The 20,214-nt window shown below is 50.4% G+C and overlaps 1 protein-coding gene across 1 annotated transcript; it reads right to left on the bottom strand.

Moving 5' to 3' along the window:
• Positions 1–102: 102 nt before the first annotated feature.
• Positions 103–20,163, bottom strand: LOC308137601 (uncharacterized protein; the record flags this gene model as incomplete). The annotated part of the gene is made up of 29 exons (XM_080506353.1): positions 103–262; positions 748–1,451; positions 1,585–1,905; positions 2,110–2,240; positions 2,333–2,578; positions 2,688–2,909; positions 3,803–3,945; positions 4,017–4,453; positions 4,633–4,818; positions 4,889–5,023; positions 5,147–5,307; positions 5,376–5,517; positions 8,356–8,511; positions 8,592–8,714; positions 9,099–9,325; positions 13,618–13,816; positions 13,913–14,248; positions 15,001–15,134; positions 15,231–15,470; positions 15,944–16,165; positions 16,242–16,384; positions 16,523–17,145; positions 17,283–17,468; positions 17,608–17,742; positions 18,355–18,524; positions 18,604–18,742; positions 18,976–19,131; positions 19,205–19,342; positions 20,077–20,163. 29 exons carry the CDS (start codon positions 20,161–20,163, stop codon positions 103–105), a joined length of 6,402 nt encoding a protein of 2,133 aa, XP_080362479.1.
• Between the last annotated feature and the right edge of the window lie 51 nt (positions 20,164–20,214).

Here is a 20,214-nt window from a genome sequence, read left to right as displayed (position 1 = left end):
AAGAAGAAGAAGAAGAAGTCTGCCTCCCCCCGGAGGACCTGCCTCTCGGCTCGATCCCTCTAAAGCAGTAGAAGAAGAAGAACGTGAAGTGGAAGTATCCCTTCACCGCTGGAAGTATTCTGGAAAAGACTGGAAAAGATTCAATGGGGGCCCGAGCTGAGCGTGGTGCTGCTGGTCCGGGTGGTCCGGCTGGTCTTCCTGGCCTTGGAGCCCCCACTTTGGTACCCCCCTCCACTGCTGCTCGACGCCCCTGTTACTACCGCTGTTTGGCCAGAAGGAGTTCCCCCCTGAACCAGACCCCCTGACTGGAGGGTACCCCGCTGACCAAGACTCCCTGATTGAAGGGTCCCCCCCTGAATCAGACCCCCTGACTGGAGGGCTCCCCCCTGAACAAAGGGCCCCCCCTGAATGAGGGTCCCCCCATGAACCAAACCCCCTGACTGGAGTGTTCCCCCCTGAACAAGGCTCCCTCCCTGAATCAGACCCCCTGACTGGAGAGACCCCCCTTGAATGAGAGTCCCCCCCTGAACCAGACCCCCTGACTGGAGTGTTCCCCCCTGAACAAGGGTACCCCCCTGAACCAGACCCCCTGACTGGAGAGTTCCCCCCTGAACAAGTCTCCCTCCCTGAACCAGACCCCCTGACTGGAGTGTTCCCCCCTGAACAAGGGTGCCCCCCTGAACCAGACCCCCTGACTGGAGAGTTCCCCCCTGAACAAGTCTCCCTCCCTGAATCAGACCCCCTGACTGGAGAGACCCCCCTTGAATGAGAGTCCCCCCCGGAACCAGACCCCCTGACTGAAGTGTTCCCCCCTGAAGAAGGGTACCCCCCTGAACCAGACCGCCTTTCAGTACCTGGACAGACCCTGAGGGGACCCTCCCCTCCACCACCATCATGGTCTGGGAGCCGTGGGGTACAGACTGGGCGTCTTGGACGAGGACCATCCCTTGAAGGTTGGTGGGTGGAGCCTGTGCAAGCACCAGGGTGCTGTGGACCTGCGGTTGGACCATGTAGTGCATGGGCTGCACCACTGAGGGGGCGCTGTAGTAGACGGGGGGCTGTTGTGAAGGCAGGACCACCTTCTGGGTTCGGACCGCCGCACCGCCGCTCCTTGTCACTGACTCGGAGCGCGCCGTCGTCTCTCGGACCGCCGAGCGCTCCGTCGTCTCTCGGACCGCCGAGCGCCCCACGCTGGAGATGGTGGGCTGTGGCTGTGGTGGGGGGGAACGGGGGAGAGAGGGGGGAGGTGCCGGCTCCTCTGGGGCCTTCTGGCCTCCGCACACCTCGGCCAGGGTCTTGAACTTGGGTCCCAGGTCATCCAGGAAGTGGAGGTCGTTCTGGCTCTCCAGAAGACTGCAGCAGCCCACCGACCCGGCAGGTGAAGCCGGAGCCTCCGTGTCGTACACCAGCATCCCGTCTTTCACTCCGTGCTCCTCTCCGGCCCGGGTCACCTGGGGGAGTGGGGGGCAACAATACCCATTATAAAACTGCTCCACTGACTAAAACAGCAAAAACTCCAAAAACAGTTAAAAGAGCTACAAGAGCTAAAACGGCTAACAGCTACGGTGGCCAACCCTTCTTTACCTGTTCATAGTACTGCTGCAGGAAGTGCTCCGACACCGCCATGCCATCAAAGAGCCCGCCTCCTCCCGTTTGCTGGCTCTGGAAGTTGGAGTTCCACCCGGCACCGCCGCTTCCTCGGTTCATCTCCCAGAATTCATCCTGATAGCCGCCCATGTTCATCCCGCTCAGCGAGCCCGCGGTCTGCTGGAAGTCAGGGAGCTGGCCGGCCGCCATGGTTGGAGCAGCCGCCATGGTTGGAATGGACGCCATAGTCGGCCCCAATGTGCTCATACGAGGACCGCCGTCGGTTTGCTGCGTCGGCATGTTCAGCAGGGGAACTTCCTGTCGTTTGAAAAAGAGATGGACTTTCACAAGTGTTGGAAAAACGCTTCAAAAGTGTCAGAACAAAAATTTAAAAAGCTAAAACCTGTCAGAACGAAGGGAACTTCTGGCAAACAGACAGGCGCCACACGTAAAACAGCTAAAAATGTTTTCACGTGAATGCTAGCAGAGCTAACAAGTTAGCATACTGGCTAACCCGCTCACCGTGTTCTCGCCCTGCCGCTCAGTGTGATAGTTGATGAGGTGCGACTTGGTGTCGAACGGCATCTCGGTGAAGAGCTCGGGGAACCCCGCGGCCCCCCCGCATCGGCAGAAGAGCAGCAGCAGAGGAATCACTGAAAGATAATAGGAACGGGACGGGGGGGGGGGGTCATATTAGCTGCGGTTCTCCTCCAGGCTAGTGTGCGTGCTAACAGCAGCTCCTTACGTAGCAGTAGCAGGAGGCCCAGCATCAGCAGGCCGATGCCGGCCGGTCCTAACGCCGAACTCTTTTGAGATTGACCGGAGCCGCCTCGTTTGCCGCAGTTCACGCCGTCTTCGCACGTACAAACTTGGACAGTGACTTTCTGCGGTTCTGGGCAGGCCACGTCCTGCTGGTCCTTCACCGTGAACGCCACCTCGTACAACCCAGGCCACAAGCTCTCCTCCTGAGTTCGCAAGATGGCCGCCGTATCTGTTGCAGGGAAGGAAGCTGAAGTGAAACAAGCGGCCAAACGCAGCTAAAACGGCACCACGTGGCTAACACAGTGAACTGGTGGTAAAAACACGGTTTCCCTCCTCACCGTTGAGGTGCTCCACCTGCCATTTGCCCTTGGTTCCCTCCGGGATCAGCTCGAAGTGGAACGGTGGCCCATTGGGGTCTCCGTCCAGGTCGACGGCGCTGACAATCACGGCGGTTTCGTCGGTGCACAGCGTGTTGATGTTGCTGGTCAGTTCGGGGCAGTGGTCGTTCAGGTCCTCCACCTGGATGGCCACGGTTCCGGTGGCTGTTTTACCTGGCATGTCTGCAACCACAATGTCAGAGAAGGAATGGCGTATGTCTTTATTTCAAACTTTTCTTTGAAAGAAAATAAAAACCACAATAATAAGATTAAGAGACAATTAAGAAAACATTGTAGAATCTCGAGTACATCAGTAAGAGAACATTGTAGAACCTTGACTATGCCAGTAAAAGAACATCGTAGAGTCTTGAGTACATCAGTAAGAGAACAATGTTTTGTTTTCTCTTTTTTCTTTTCTGCTTCATTTTTCTTTCTCTCTTTTAACGCCTCAGTTTCACATTTCCATGTCACCAAGTTCTCAGAGAATCACTGATCATTATAGGTGTTTTTTTTTTTGGGGGGGGGGGGGGGGTGGTTGCATTTTCAGGGCCATCGCCAACCTCTCTGAAGGTGAATGGTTGCATTGTATGATAACGGAGCAGCAGCCAGCCCACAGGGAGTCGTATTACTGTGTCCCGGGCAGGGAGAGGCCTGGGCCCCACCAGTACGCCAAATGATAAAAGTGACGGCCGCTAATCTTCCCTTTTAATATGTTTCCTCATCCCTGACGAACAACGTTGCCCAATCCCGTGACTTGGTGTTAAACTTGGGTGCATGGACGGGCAAGGCGGGGGTCCCAGCAGAGGGCGGCAGGGCACCAGTGCTGTGGAACCTTCCCCACCGGAAAACCCCCCCTCCCCGTTCCGCCTGATTCCTTCACCCCAGTTGTGGGTGTATGTAGTGTGTTTAAAACCGGTGTGGAGCTTGGGGGTGGTGTATGAGCAAGAGAACAACGTTGAACCTTGAGTACGTCAGAAAGACAACACCTTAGAACCCTGAGGACATCAATAAGAGGACATTGTAGAACCTTGAGTATGTCAGCAAGAGAACGCCGTGGAACCTTTAGTGGGCCGTACCTTCGGAGATGCAGATAACTTCAGCAAAATACGTTCCATTCTTCAGAGCTGGAGATTCTCTGTCGGGCATCTTGTTCAGGCGGATCTCAGCCGTTTTGGGGTCGATGGATAGCCAGTTGTCGGGATCGAAACCTTTGGCATACCTGCAGAGGAACACGGCAAGCGTCATGACATGCCGTACGCTCAGCTAAGCTGGAGGTGCTAAGTTGCTAACCTGACGTTCTCTGCTGGTTTCAGAGTGTCTCCGTCAATGGCAGGGTATTGGGCGATGACATTCTGGAAGTTGAAGCTGGAGCTCTCTGAGATGGGGATGGCTTTGATCTTGGGATCGAACTGAGGTCCCTCGGGCTGGTTCTTCACTTTTATTTTGATCGGGTACCTCTTGTAGGAAGTCGTGCTTGTCCATGAAGATCCAGAACTTGAACTACTGCTCCAACTACCGCCGCCTCCACCACCTCCACCACCTCCACCTCCGCCGCCTCCGCCACCGCCGCCGCCTCCTCCGCCGCCTCCTCCACCGCCTCCGCCGCCTCCTCCGCCGCCAAAATTAATACTGGCTCCACCCCCAGACCCCCCAGAACCATATGGCGGCGCTTTGTTCCTCACAGACAGATCCAGGTCAAGGTTCTTTACGTCCTCGTAGTCCACAGCCTGGTCAGGAAGTGATGTCAGCAGCCTGAGTCAAGCTACATGCTAACAGTCCAGTGGCTAAAAAGAGTTAACTTAGCTAAACACAATTAAAAAAATTAGCCTGAAAGAGCTGAAGGTGGCTCACAGCAGTTAACAGTAGCTAACAGCAGCTAAAGCTAAAGGTGGCTAACTGCTAGTACCTTGTCAAGCATGAGGATTCCTTCGTTGGTTTTCGGGTCGGTTCTGATGCTGAAGTAGCCGGCCTCATTTCCATTGACGATGTCAAACACAGCCTGCCAGTTCTCCGTGCCTTCCAGGTCCAGGTCTTGGGCCTTAATCCGCATCACCTCCACACCCTGGACATTCTCCTCGATGCTCCCTTCATACTGGAACACGCCGAACACATGTCAACATGGAAGCGTTTGTCTGGATCGAGCATCAACGACTCAGACGTACTAGCTCTTTCTCCAGCGTGGGAAAGTTGTCATTGACGTCACGGACATCGATGGTTATGGTTCCGGTTCCGCTGTTCCCGCCCGGCTGTCCATTCAGATCCTGACCTTTGACCACCAGAATGTACTTATCCTCCACCTGGAACCACCACAATGCTATTCTAACGCTGTACTTTACAAAGCTAGTGTGTGACAAATGTACTTACAAGAGCTAAAGTAAAAAGAAAGCTTAAAGTGCTAACAGTGCTAAGCTAACAGCTACCTCTCGGTCCAGCACAGGTTTGTTCACACAGATAGTTCCATCGGACTTCATGGAGAACATGCCGTGATTGGGTCTTTGCTCCACGATAGAATACATGATCCTGGAGTTCATGCTTCCTGGCTCATCGGCATCGGTGGCATTGATTTTCATCACTGGCGTCCCTGGAAGAGTTTAGCTGCATTAGACGAGTTAGCAGGTGCTAGCCGGTGATAGCTAGCATCGCACTGACCTGTGGGGCTGAGCTCCAGAACGTTTGCGGGTCCCATCTTTCCAAAGATCGGAGCGTTGTCATTCTCATCTATGACCTTGACGCGGATGTCGATGTTCTTCTCGGCTAGCGTTCCGTTCAGGTACGTGGCGACGCCCGACAGCTGGGAATTATGGGATAAACTCATTCCAGTCTTCATTTCATCATTTCTACATCAACATTGGAATCCTTACATTTTGCACAGAAGCCTGCCTTATTTGTCAGAATTTCATCATCTGAAATCTTAAAGTTCACACAGTTTGTACATTAATCCCCAAATTCCAACATTTTATCGTCAGAATTACAGCTTTATTTTGGTCGGAATTCCCACTCTGTCACGCAGGATTCCTATTTGCTTCTTTAAATTCCCAATATTTCATCTGAATTCTGCCTTAAATACTCAAAATTCAAACTTCTTTTGATGGAAAGTCTCACTTTATAGACAGAATTCCAAATTGTTTCTCAGAATTTTGAGAATTATCACTCCATGACTTTTTCACTCATTTTGGCCGTGATCTCATTCTTGGTTTCGTGTCCCAAAGTTCATGACCCCAGGTGATGGTGGCGATGTAGACTGACCACAGAGCTTTCTTTCACTGACCTACTTCTGCTCCGTCCAATTCCAATTCTCCGTTCTTCCATATTTTGTGACGGCATTTCCGGGTTACTGACAAATTACATCGTGCTTTCATCTGGTCTATCAAACTATGATTAAACATAAAGTACACTGCTGCCAGGATATTGTACTGAGGTGTACCAGTACCTTCACTGAGAAACTTTAAAGCTGCACGTTTTGTGCCGGGGCGGAGGGGTTATTGTGTGGTCCCACTGAAAAATCTGTTGATGGGACGGAAAGAAACCAAGACCACCGGCTGCGATTTCCTGTCAACCCTCCGTCGAGGTACCAGGCACTGACGAAGGGTCTGTGAGGAGGAGCCACAATGCAGCCGCCTGCTGATTGGTCAGTGGCGATCGTCACTCTCAAGTTGTGCGGTGGAACCGCGGCTTAAGAGTACTGAGGGGTACCAGTACCAAAACAGAGAAACTTTACGAGTTCTGAGGTGTACCAGTAGCAACACCGTGGTAGCACGGTAGCTACGGAGCATGTAAATGCTACACACAGCGAGTCGGTTCGTCACGGAGCCCCCATCCACATGACCAATGTTTAAAACTCTCAATTCAGACAGATTGTCAGTCCCCATGTTCAACATCCAGGGCAAGCTGCTACTGAGTGAGCGATGACACAACGCTACAGTAGTCCCACCCACCGGAAGTTGTGTCACAAAACGATTGCACGGAATAAGATAAATCACTCAGCTGCCTAAACCTGACCACAACAGTCTGGTACAGTGGCTGCATTACCTGACTGTCTGAACCTCCGGCCGAACTCACAATCCCGCCTCCAGCACTCGTGAAAAAGAAGCCGAGATACTTGAATTGCTCCACCTGGGAAGCTGAACTCCCCCACCAGGAGAGGACCTGCTGTGGACTCAGATCCGGAGGTTCTGATCCGCATCCCAACCGCTTCACACTCTGAACCGGTCCAGTGACACTGATGCCCTCACATGATCCCACCCACCACAATAACTCCCCCCAAACACACACACATCATTCCCTCCTGATCTCCTCACATGTTGCCCTCCTGCCCCCGGCTGTACTGTGACACCGAGTCCATGAAGTTGAGGCTCTGCACCGTTCTTCACTCGAGTGTCCAGAACCGAGTCCACTCTGACCATCCTTGTGTTGGAACATGGTATTCGTTGTGAACAATCCGATAACAACTCAGTGCTCAGGTTCAGGTCGGGCAGGATGTTCCTCCCAATCCCCCCCTCCAGGTTACCCAGTCGTTCCTCCCAATCCCCCCCTCCAGGTTACCCAGTCGTTCCTCCCAATCCCCCCCCCTCCAGGTCACCCAGTCGTTCCTCCCAATCCCCCCCTCCAGATTACCCAGTCGTTCCTCCCAATCCCCCCCCTCCAGGTTACCCAGTCGTTCCTCCCAATCCCCCCCCCTCCAGGTCACCCAGTCGTTCCTCCCAATCCCCCCCTCCAGGTTACCCAGTCGTTCCTCCCAATCCCCCCCTCCAGGTCACCCAGTCGTTCCTCCCAATCCCCCCCTCCAGGTCACCCAGTCGTTCCTCCCAATCCCCCCCTCCAGGTTACCCAGTCGTTCCTCCCAATCCCCCCCCTCCAGGTTACCCAGTCGTTCCTCCCAATCCCCCCCTCCAGGTTACCCAGTCGTTCCTCCCAATCCCCAACCCTCCAGGTCACCCAGTCGTTCCTCCCAATCCCCCCCTCCAGGTTACCCAGTCGTTCCTCCCAATCCCCCCCTCCAGGTTACCCAGTCGTTCCTCCCAACCCCCCCCCCTCCAGGTTACCCAGTCATTCCTCCCAATCCCCCCCTCCAGGCTACCAAGTCGTTCCTCCCAACCCCCCCCTCCAGGTTACCCAGTCGTTCCTCCCAACCCCCCCCCTCCAGGTTACCCAGTCGTTCCTCCCAATCCCCCCCTCCAGGTTACCCAGTCGTTCCTCCCAATCCCCCCCCCTCCAGGTCACCCAGTCGTTCCTCCCAACCCCCCCCTCCAGGTTACCCAGTCGTTCCTCCCAACCCCCCCCCTCCAGGTTACCCAGTCGTTCCTCCCAACCCCCCCCTCCAGGTTACCCAGTCGTTCCTCCCAATCCCCCCCTCCAGGTTACCCAGTCGTTCCTCCCAACCCCCCCCCCTCCAGGTTACCCAGTCATTCCTCCCAATCCCCCCCTCCAGGTTACCCAATTGTTTTCTCCAGGTCACCGGGGGCTTGCGAGTATCCCTACACCCACCTGGTGCCTCTCACCCGGTGCAATGCTCAATTTCAGCAAATTTCCTAGTGGGGAATTCTGAGGTTTTAATGGGAATACAGCAGGATGTAGTGGTTTGAAGTGGTGGGAATTCCGACTTGATTGATTTGGATCTGGATCCACTCACATAGTAAGTGTCGATCTTCTCCCGGTCCAGGATTTTAGTGACTCGGATCGCTCCCGTTTTGGGGTCGACTACAAATAGGTGGAACGGGTCCTTGTTGGCGCCGATGCCCTCCAGGGAGTACAGCACATTGGATCCCGTGTCGAAGTCCGAACGGATCTGGAAGCAGAGGGTGGGAATGAATGCAGGCGCTCGGGGACAATGCAGTGGAGGGAGGTGGGGGTGACAGACGGGCTCACCTTGGCGATGTATTTGAGTTGCGTGTAATCCTTGTTTTCCTTCAGTGGCGTCGGAGGGAGGATCCAGTGACGCTTCTTCCTCACCGGAATGTCAGCAGAGCCCGAACAAACCAGGGCAACCATCTGGAACATGGCCAAGATTTCCACCGCAGACATTTACACAGCATACGTCTACTTCTATATGTCTACATTTACTTATAAGCATCTACTTCTACATCCTTATAGTGTACTTCTATATGTCTATCACTACTTCTACATACCTAAATCTACTTTAGTTTACATCTACTTCCATTTTTCTGAATCTATTTCTGTATTATATTATTCTAGTTCTATATGTTTTACATCTATTGGCATGTGTCTGTGAGTCTACCTATACCTGTCTCTGTGTGTGTGTGTGTGTGTGTGTGTGTGTGTTTGTGCCTGTGTTGCTAGTATCACATATCTAGCGTACTAGTATTATAGATCTACACGTAGAATCATGTTTCAAACCCTCTTGTTGCTTCTTACCAGAAAGCTCAACACAAAGAACCAAGAAGAGATCTGGATCATGGCTGCAAACAAAGTCCAACAGAGTCCAGTAGAGTCCAACAGAGTCCAGTAGAGTCCAGTAGAGTCCAGGAGAGTCCAGGAGAGTCCAGGAGAGTCCCAAAATGAAGTCCAAATCCAGGAGCAGAGCTCAGGTGTGACGGCTGCTCCAACTGTTCCGGACTGACTGAAGGAACCAGAACAAAGAGCTGAATACACACCTCACACACCTCTCTCTCTCTCGCCCTCTCTCTCTCTCTCACACACACACACACACAGTGAGAGAGACACACCCGTCTGTGGCGGAGTCACACCTGGTTTCACCTGTCGAGACAAGCTAGCACAAACAACAGCACAATGCTAATGAGAAGTGGCTAAATTAGTTTTAATGGCTGAAACGGCTGAATTCGCTTTAATAGCCAAAGTTAGCTAAATAAGCTTCAGTGGCTAAAGTGGGTAAATTAGCCTTATGGAGTAAAGGGACAAACCCTGGTGAGCCGATGCCCTCACTCCCGGGCCCCGGTGTTTCAGATTAACTGGTCATCAACTTCCCTTAGTGTCCGTCGTTGCTGCTACGGAACTTAGAAACTAACCGTTGTTCCGTGGGTTGTCAATGGATTTCTGTTGGGTTTTCAACTTCTGCTCTTATTGACCACAGCAACGGACACGTTACGAACTCGGTCACCACTTAACAGGGGCACGAGTTGGTCTGTAACACTGGTCAATACATTTAACAGGTGGACCTTTAGCTCTTTCACCAAAGCTTTTTTTTGAGGAGGAGACAGTTAGCCGCGAGAGCTAACATGTCTGTTGTGAACTGAGAGAGTAGGGTGAGAGAGTTGGGTGAGGAGAGGCATCATGAGTCATCGCTATCCAAAGAAAAACATTGTGTGAGACTGTTGACGCCGCCGGCGCTTCACATATTAGCGCGCGAAATGGTGATTCATCAGACTGTCATGCAGCCGTGTGCAAGCTCGCATCTCTCTAAGGTTATTGTACATTAGCGCTGAGCCATTTAGCTCTTTTAGCTGGTGTAACCGTGTTAGCTTAAAGTCATTTGGCTGCTTTGGCAGCTGGCTAGAAGCTGGTTTGCAGCAGGCGACCGTGCTATCTCTCCACGCTAAACGTCTGGGTGACTTCGGGATAAATGTTCTGGGCGTGTTTGGGCGTGTTCTGGTGTGTTCCTCCGGTTTGTCCAGATACTGCCATCAGTTAGCGCCTCCCAGCCACACCTTGCTTGCTTGGTACGGTGACTCAGTGCCAAGTTACGTGGAAAAGTCTCGAAGGCCACGGGTTTCAGTCGACTACATCATTGGATGACACACTTGACTTCTTTTAGCAAGGCTAGCAGCAGCCATTTTGCTATGTTAGCTGTTGCAGCCACTTAGCATGTGTAGCTACTGAGCTGTGCTAGTTGTTTTAGCCACTTAGCATTTGTAGTCACTGTGCCAAGTGAGCTATTTTAGCCACTTAGCATTTGTAGCTACTGAACTGTGTCAGCTCTTGATGCTATTAGATATTATTTTTTATCTCTGTCACGATTCCACATGTTCCCAACTGTGGCTGACTGGAAACAACAGACCTGAGATGAATTAACACACTTATTTATTAAACAAGATTCAGGTTTTTTCTTATCCAGGTAACTTCAGGATTAACTGAGGTTTTTTTCTTATCCAGGTAACTTCAGGATTAACTCAGATTTTTTTTCTTATCCAGGTAACTTCAGGATTAATTCAGGTTTTTTCTTATCCGGGTAACTTCAGGATTCACTCAGGTTTTCTTCTTATCCAGGTAACTTCAGGATTAACTCAGGTTTTTTTTCTTATCCAGGTAAGTTCAGGATTAACTCAGGTTTTTTTCTTATCCAGGTAACTTCAGGATTAACTCAGGTTTTTTCTTATCCAGGTAACTTCAGGATTCACTCAGGTTTTCTTCTTATCCGGGTAACTTCAGGATTAATTCAGGTTTTTTCTTATCCGGGTAACTTCAGGATTAACGCAGGTTTTTTCTTATCCAGGTAACTTCAGGATTAACTCAGGTTTTTTTCTTATTCAGGTAACTTCAGGATTAACTCAGGTTTTTTTCTTATCCAGGTAACTTCAGGATTAACTCAGGTTTTTTTCTTATCCAGGTAACTTTAGGATTAACTCAGGTTTTTTTCTTTTCCAGGTAACTTCAGGATTAACTCAGGTTTTTTCTTATCCAGGTAACTTCAGGATTAACTCAGGGTTTTTTTCTTATCCAGGTAACTTCAGGATTAACTCAGGTTTTCTGTACTACGACGCTGGTTCACTTCTTCCCAGGATAAATCACCATGGTAACTGACTCTTTTCTATCTTTTCAATGCCTTAATTACTACATCATTATCAATATTGTCAAATAGTATACTATTTTCATTATTTCTGTTCTAAGTAAAATTTTTACATGTGACACAAAAATCTCAACTTTGAGAAAATGTCAAATTGATTTTTTTGGTGAATGAATGAAACAACATTGATGTTAGATTAAGAGAAATTATTGTTCAACTTAAAAACCATGTAAAGACAAAGATGTGAAACCAGATACTCTCTTATAATTCTGCTAAAACGCCAAATCAGTTAAACGTCGCTAAAGAAGCTAAAACAGACCAACATGATGGAGGACAACACCTGTATTTCTTTGTTTGTTTTCTCCTTTTTCCTAAAAAAATCTCAGTTTCATCTCAGAACATTTTTCTCCAAGTTTTTTTAATTATTAGAGTTGTGACGTTTCTTCTCGAACATGAATGATTCCAATCATGCGAAAAATTTTAAAACAAATTTATTTTATTGACAATTTCAAAGCAAACATGTAAAACCCGTAAGATCCAACCTGTTTATAGTTAAAATACTGCAGATCAATATGTTTACAAATATTTCCGAACATTTTCCCGCCACACAAAAAAACCCCGAATGATTCCACCCAACAAACACAACAAACACAAAAATATCCAGCAAATACAAATACAAATATTTCCCGAAGCCACATTGCAACTAAAGCTAACCTGGCTAAACGCCGCTCCAAATGGCAAAAGCAGCTAAAACAGCTAAAAGACTAAAGCAGCGAAAAAACTAAAATAGCTAAGTGACTAAACAGACTAAATGGCTATGGCAGCTAAATGGCTCGAGGCTAAATGGCTAAAGCAGCTAAAAGGCTAAAACAGCTAAACGGTGAAAGTAGACAATTGGTGAAAGCCGCTAAATGGCTAACAAAGCTAAATGGCTATAGTAGCTAAATGACTAAAGCAACTAAGCTGCTATAGTAGCTAAATGGCTAAACAAAATAAATGGCTTTAGTAGCTAAGTGACTAAAGCAGCTAAAAGGCTAAAACAGCTAAACAGCGATGGTAGCTAAATGGCTAAAACAGTTAAATGGCTAAAGTAGTTTAATGGATTAAAAAAAAAGCTAAACGGCTATAGTAGCTAAATAGTTAAACAAACTAAATGGCTATAGTAGCTAAAATGGCTAAAGCAGCTAAATAGCTAAAGCAGGTCAAGTAGGTCAGTGGCTAAAAGAGGTAAAAAATAGTGCCACAACAGCTGAAAATGCTAAAACGTTAAAACCTTCTGCCATTTCATTTACGTATTGTGCTTCTGTTATTTCTGTCACTTTCTTCTTTGTTCCGCACTCTCAACGATGTCAGTACGAACGGAGCTATTAGCTCATTTTTTAATCTGACGAGTTGAACGATTTGACAAAATGTCTGTCGTCTCTGCAACCAATTTCCTCGACGACGAATTAGAAATTAGCGTATTTTTGCGGAACTGCTTGGTGCTAGCGTGCGCTGTTTCGACTGGAGCCGCTCCGCTTACAATGTTTAAAACAGCAAGCGAGCCCGTCTCCGGCTGACCCGCCCCCCCAATCCACGTTCGCTCTGTACCCCCCCGTGCTGCCAAGCCTAAAACCCCCTGAGGGGGAACAGCTGGGTTCACCAGGACAGCGCCACAGGGAACATTCCCCACAGATGCCCCCGGGTCCAACGTAATGACCCCACTGGGACTCATTGTGTCTTTCACTAGCATGTAGCTGCCCCCATGATTTGGCGCCAAAATAGAGCCCCTGGGGAGCAGCATCGTAGGGCTAGTGGCGCTAGCGGTGCTAGCGGGGGGTGCTTCAGCCAACATGAATCCGGGCGGATTCTGAGGACCGGCCAAGACGTACAGGCCTGGGACCTGCACCGTATTTGGAAGGTACTGCACAGGAAGAATCGGGCTGGTAGCGTAGTATAAATGTGGAGCAATGATGGTATGATGGAGGCTAGCAGCTCCAGCGCTTCCTACGCTAGCGGTAGTAAGCTTCTCAGTTTTCATGGTAGACTGACGCTTGTCGAGAACTGACGCGGTGACGCTGGACGAGGCCTCAGCAGATTGTGTCGTGAATGCCTCTACTGAGCGTGCCTGGACCGAGCGTGCCTCAACCGAACGCGCATCCACCGAACGTGTCTCCACTGAACGCGCCTCCACTGAATGCGCCTTGGCTAAACCTGCCTCCACTGAGGGTGTCTCTGGAGGGCAACAGATCTCTGCTAGCGTCCTGAATTTGGGGTCAAGGTCAGACAGGAAGTCGAGGTCGCTGTCGGGCTCCAGGAGGCTACAGCAGCCCACTGAGCCAGAGGTGGAGCGCGGACCTTCTGAGTCATACTCCAACAGGCTGTCCCTTGCTGCAACTGCGCACGTTGCTTTCTGAAAAACAGAACAAACTGTGTGCATTAGCTCTTGCAGCTCGTATGATCGCATTATCCCCACCCCTAAACAAGTTTAGCATGTGAAAGTCGATACCTGGAAGTAGTAGTCCCGAAGGAACTCTTCCGGAAGCGCGAATTCCTCATACAAAGTGTCGGTGTGTTGGGCGCCAGCCATTATTCGCTGGCTAGCTGTAGCTCGATTCCTGTAGCGGTTCAGATCCGGCTGGGAGAACTCGAAGACGTTCTCCATGTCCTCAATCTCCTCAACACACTCCTGATGAGACTCACTGAACATCTCCTGCTGCGTCGCTGTGACAACGGCGGACGAGAAGACGTTAACCGCTGCCGCTGTCACCACCGCTGCCGCCGTTGAATTCTCCGCTTTTCTTTCACTTGCCAACATGAGGGGAACCGTTTGGAGGGGAAGCTCCTGAAAATGTAGTTTAGAGACGATGGCCAGTCTACATGGTCTGGTCAGTGTACAGTGGTAGTGTTCGGTGCAGTGGTACCTGGTCCTCTACTTGTGATAGTGTTCAGTGTGTTGGTCGTGTTCAGTAATTTTAATTGTTCAGTGTGATGGTACCTGGTCCTCTAGAACAGTGTTTTTCAACCTTTTTTGAGCCAAGGCACACTTTTTTCTTTGGAAAAATCTCGAGGCACACCACCCAAAAATGTTAAAATGTGAAACTGTGTAGCCTCTATTAACAATATAAAGTCATTCTCATCAAAGTTTTATCAACAGGAATCAAGTAAATACAGAAACCAAGGACTTTTTTTTAATAGTGACTCCCTCAGTGTGAAACCTGGACCTGATGGATGAAGAGCTGAGATCCTGGTTCACATTCTTCCTTTTCAAAAACTTCTCCATCACTGTCACTGACACAGTACTTTGATACAAGATGGTAGCAGGAGGTGGAGATGAACCACACTGACGTCTGTCACTTTACATTTCACCTGTAAAGTTCTGTGCTGCCCTCTAGTGGCGAAGAATATTTATACACGATTACTCTGCAACACACAGTTGCTGTGAGAGCAAAGGTTTTTTTTAGAAAAAAATGGGAAATTGGATAATTTCCCACGGCTCACCTGACGAGATCTCGCGGAAACACCAGTGTGCCGCGGCACAGTGATTGAAAAACACTGCTCTATGGGAACTTGAAATAGTGTTCAGTGTGATGGTACCTGGTCCTCTCCGGGAGCTTCAGTGTGATAGGCTATCAGATGTTGTTTGGTGTCAAAGGGAAGATCAGTGAACAGGTCTGGAAAGATGGTGCCCGGTCCACCGCACTGACAGAAGAGCAGCAGGAGGGGAACCACTGTTGGAGGACAAAGGACAGAGCAGGTTGAGGCTCCACTGCAAATGGATCGTGCCCCTGCAGGAGCACGGTTCAACCGTTGGATTTTGGACTCACGCAGTAACAGGCACAGGGCGGCGAGCAGCAGGCCCAGGAATGGAGCTGACAGGCTGGAGGACGTGGTCACCAAACGTTCTGCCCACACGCCGCAGTGGTCTTCTCCTTCGCACTCGCACACGTCCACGGTGAAAGTTTCTGCAATGTCGCAGGACACACCACCAGCATCTTCCACTGCCACCTGGAGCTTGTACGATCCGGGCCAGAGGACGTCCCGAGAGCGGAACGCTGCTGTGGATTCTTTAAAATACATTATTATTAGCACAAGTTAGTATTCCGATTGGTAGCCCAGTTCCCCTGACCGGTAGGCCCAATCCCTGAGTGGGAGCCCCGTTCCTCGACCAAAAGTCTTCTTCCTTCGCCCAGAAGCCTTCTTCCTTCGACCGGTAGCCAGGATGTCTACATGGTCGCCCCGTTCCCCGGCCGATAGCCCTGCTCCCCGGACCAGTAGCCCTGTTCCTCCGACTGGTAGCTCAGTTCCCCAGCCGGTAGACACAATCCCTGACAAGTAGCCCCATTCCCCCCGACCAGTAGCCTTGGTGCCTGCATGGTAGCCCTGTTTCCCGACCAGTAGCTCTGTTCCCCCAACTGCTAGCCCTGTTCCGCGTCCGGTAACCTTGGTCTCCTCACCAGTAGGGCTGTTCCCCCAACTGGTAGCCCTGTTCCCCTGACCGGTAGCCCTGTTCCCAAGCCAGTAGCCATGCACCACGTACCGTTGACAACCTCCACATCCCAGGCCCCCTGTGTCTGATCTGGCACGATCGTGAAGGTGAACGGAGCGCCGTTGGGGTCAGCGTCCTCGTCCACGGCGGTCACATAAACGGTGTTCTGGTTGGAGCACATGCTGCTTCGTGTGGCACTCAGTGTCGGGCAGTGGTCGTTGGAGTCTGTCACCTCAATTGCAATCGTTCCCGTGGCTGTCTTCGCTGGTACATCTGCAAATGAATCGTCAAATGCAGGCGTCAGAAGAGACTTCAGATTAGCTGGCAGATGCACAGATTTTCATATTACCTTTACTAATAGCCAGAATCTTAGCGAAATACGTTCCGTTGACGAGAAATGGTGACTCTCTGTCAGGAACCTTGTTGAGTCGGATCTCGGCCGTTTCTTCGTCGATGCTAAACCAGTTGTCCGGGTCATATGACTTAGCATAACTGCAATGCCAAGCAAGATATTTGATTGTTTTTTAAGCTAGCTTAATTATTATATCAATTATAACTGCTCGAGGTGTTAGCCACTGAAGCTAGTTTAGCCATGTGAGCTGTTTTGATGAATTTCGCAGCTTCACGTACGTGACGTCCTCGGCTGGCTCTCCGGTGTCGGGATCAACCGCAGCGAACACGGTTACCACCTCACCATCTTCTGGCGCCTTGTCCGGGTCCTCGGACATGGGGATGATCTTGGTGTCGGGTTTGAAGGCGGGGCCTTCGGGAACGTTGTTGACTGCAATCTTTATCGGGTAGCTTGTCGCTGGAGCGTCCGGCTTCACCTTCGATCCCGGGCTCAGCTGGACACCAGGTTTTATGCTGATTCCGGGACCAAGATGAGGGTTTATGCCGATGTCTCCACCAGTATCCACACCAGCATCCACACCCATGTCCACAGTAGTATACCCACCCATGTCCACACCCATGTCCACACCAGTGTCCACACCAGCGTCCACACCCATTCCGGCATCCACGTTAGCGTCGATGCCGAGATCCACTCCGAGATCGATCCCCAGATCCACTCCAGCTGAGGCTCCACCCCCGCCCCCGGCCCCGCCCCCGGCCCCGCCCCCGGCCCCACCCCCGCCCCCACCCTCCCCCACCTGCACGCCCACATCCAACAACACAGCATGACCTTCCACGAATGGCGCCACGTTCTCGATCAGCAGCCCCAGCTCCAGGTTCTGGACCTCCTCGAAGTCTACGGGCTGGAAGGAGAACCAGTCATAACTAAACTAGTCAGTACTAGTTAGAACCGGTCAGAACCGAACCAGTCAGAACTGGTCGGATCCAGTCACTACTGGTAGAACTGTCCAGAACCAGGAAGGATTGGTCCTCTCCCTACCTTGACCAGCTTGAGGATGCCCTCGTTGGTCTCAGGGTCGGTTTCAATGGTGAACAGTCCGTCCTCGTTGCCCTTGGCGATGGTGAAAATGCTGATCCAGTTGTCCGTGTGCTCCAGGTCAGCGTCCAGCGCTTTGATCCGCATCACCACCACATCCATGATGTTCTCGTCCACCGAGCCCGCGTACTGCAAGCAGAGGGTTAGTGCTGGAGCTTACTTAACTGTGCTGACCATGCTAATGTTGCCGACATTGCTAATATGATGCTAACGGTGCTAACTGCTAATGAAGTTAACTGTGGTAATGGTGCTACCTGGTTTTTCATACCTCGCTTTGTTCCAGGGTGGGAATGTTGTCATTGATGTCAAGGACTTTGATTTCCACAGTTCCGGTTCCCGAGAGCCCCCCTGGTGCCCCCCCCATATCGGTTCCTTTGATCACCAGCCGGTAGAAGTCGTGAGTCTGTCAGAGAAGAACTGCGATGGGGGACCGTGCAATGATAACATGTGATGATGTGTGAACAATAACGTGACGAGAACGTCCGATGATAAGGTGTGACGATAACGTGTGATGATAATGTCCAATGTTAACATGCGACGATAACGTGTGACGATAACATCCAATGATAACGTCATAACGTGTGATGACAACATGTGACGACATCATGTGATGATATCATGTGGCGAGAACGTCCAATGATGATGTGTGACGATAATATGTGACGATAACGTGGGACGATAACGTGTGACGATAACGTGTGACGATAACGTGTGACGATAATGTTCATTGATAACATGTGACGATAACGTGACGATAACATGTGAAAGATAACATATGACGATAACATGTGACGATAACATGTGACGATAACATGTTACGATAAGATGTGACGATAATGTCCAACAATAACACACAACAATAATGCCCTATGATAACATCTGATGATAGCGTCCAAAGATAACATCAAATGATAATGCCCAAAGGTAACGTCCATTATAACTCACGATAACAACATCCAACAGGAATGCACGACACGCGTTTTTCAAGATTTCAGGACTCGGGCGCTAGCCTCACCTCTCGGTCCAGTGTGGGCTCTTTGACGTAAAGTTTTCCGGTCTTCTCGTCCACCATGAACATGTGTCTGGAACCTTCCGGCTCCTGACTCATGATGCTGTACGCGATCTGAGAGTTGATGCTGCCCTGCTCGTCGTCGTCCTTTCCCTCCAGCTGCATCACAAACGTTCCTGAAAGCAAACCACAAACTCGTCCATGTTCCGATGTTTCCGCCTCGTTAACGCGACTTTGACAAAAAGATCATAGAACCTTTCTTGCTAGCCTCGCTGATGTTGCCGGAGTGTAGTTCAAAGTACGGCGCGTTGTCGTTCTCATCCAGCACAGTGATTGTTAACGGGATGTCGTCCTCTGCCATGGAACCATTCTGGTACCGTGCCATTCCCATGAGCTGTGGCGACAGGGGTACTGGGACATTAGCGGGGTGTTAGCATTGTGTTAGTGAGATGTTAACAGGGTGTGAGCAGGGTGTTAGCCTTGGCCCTGCTTTAGCACGGTGTTAGCAGGCTGTTAGTAGGGCATTAGCGTTAGCATCATGTTAGACTACCTTGTATGATGTGGTCTAGCATCCTGGTGACACGGATGTGTAAGCAGGGCATTAGCATTAGCACAGTGCTAGCCTACCTTGTATGACGAACATGTTTCGCGGTCCAGCATCTTGGTTATGCGGACAAATCCTGTCACGTGATCGACCATGAACAGGTTGTATGGCGGCCTGTCGGCTCCGGGCCCAGTTAAGAAATACTCCACCACATCGCCTTTATCCTTGTCGGAGCGGATCTGCACACAGAACACGTTAGTCGGAAGCAGCTAGCTAGCTCGTTTATGGCGAGGCGCGGCGGTTGGCGGCGACCTTGGCGATGAATTCCTGGTGGCTGTAGTCTGTGTTCTCATGCAGCTTGGACGGAGGAATCAGCCACTCTCTCCTGACCCTCCTGGAGGGGGGGCGGAACCCCCCGGAGCCCAAAGCGGTCTGGACCCCCGAAACCAGCTGAGGACACACAAGCGGGTCAAAGAAATTTTTATTTTTTATTTTTTATAATTTAGTTTTACATTATTGCTTTAATTTTAATGGTGTTAATTTGTTTGTTTATTTTCCCTTGTTTTTTGTCTATTATTTGGGTGTTTTTATATTATTATCAAAAATATCATGTCATTTGTTTTTGGGGGAGTGCCACCATATCGTTCATTAAGGAGGGTGGGGGCTTACGATCGCTGAAAGTGATCATACAGTCGTGGAGTGACTCCTACCCTCCTACGCTTTTACCCTCTAACTCCTCCCCCAGAGCCCTCCTACACTCTCCCCCTCCTACCCCACCTGAGAAAGCAATTGGACACCCTAAGGCTGATTCCTGACCAGGGAGTGCCTCCTACCTACCCCACACCCTCCTGAAGCCCCCACGCTCCCACCACCCCCCACCCCCCAGGGGCAATTAGCACTTGTGGTTCAGCCAGTTTCAAGTTGAACGCTACAATGTGGAAAAGCCGGCTTGACAATCTTCAAACATTGGCTGCTTTAGAAGATTATCGCTGATGAACGCACATGGGGAAGACTTAGACGTTAATTACACGTTAATAACACATAAATGACACAATATTTAGAATGTATACAATCAAATGTGTCAAAACTTTGAAAAGATTTGTTACAAGATTATAAACCGGATCAATATTAAAGAACACGGAGGACTTGAGAGTTCTGTAATTGTGCGTATGTGTCAAACTCACCCCTTCGTCTGGTAGCAGCAAGAGGATCAGCAGGGGGGGCAGCAGGGGGGGCAGGATCCGCAGCAGGGGACGGCAGAACCAAGCCATTCTGCAGCAGAACCCGGACCACTGGGACGACTGTACGCAGAGCTGTACGGA

Source organism: Blennius ocellaris, assembly GCF_963422515.1.
Source record: "Blennius ocellaris genome assembly, chromosome: 12".
Lineage (NCBI taxonomy): Eukaryota > Metazoa > Chordata > Actinopteri > Blenniiformes > Blenniidae > Blennius > Blennius ocellaris.
This window is presented reverse-complemented; position numbering and strand designations above follow the sequence as displayed.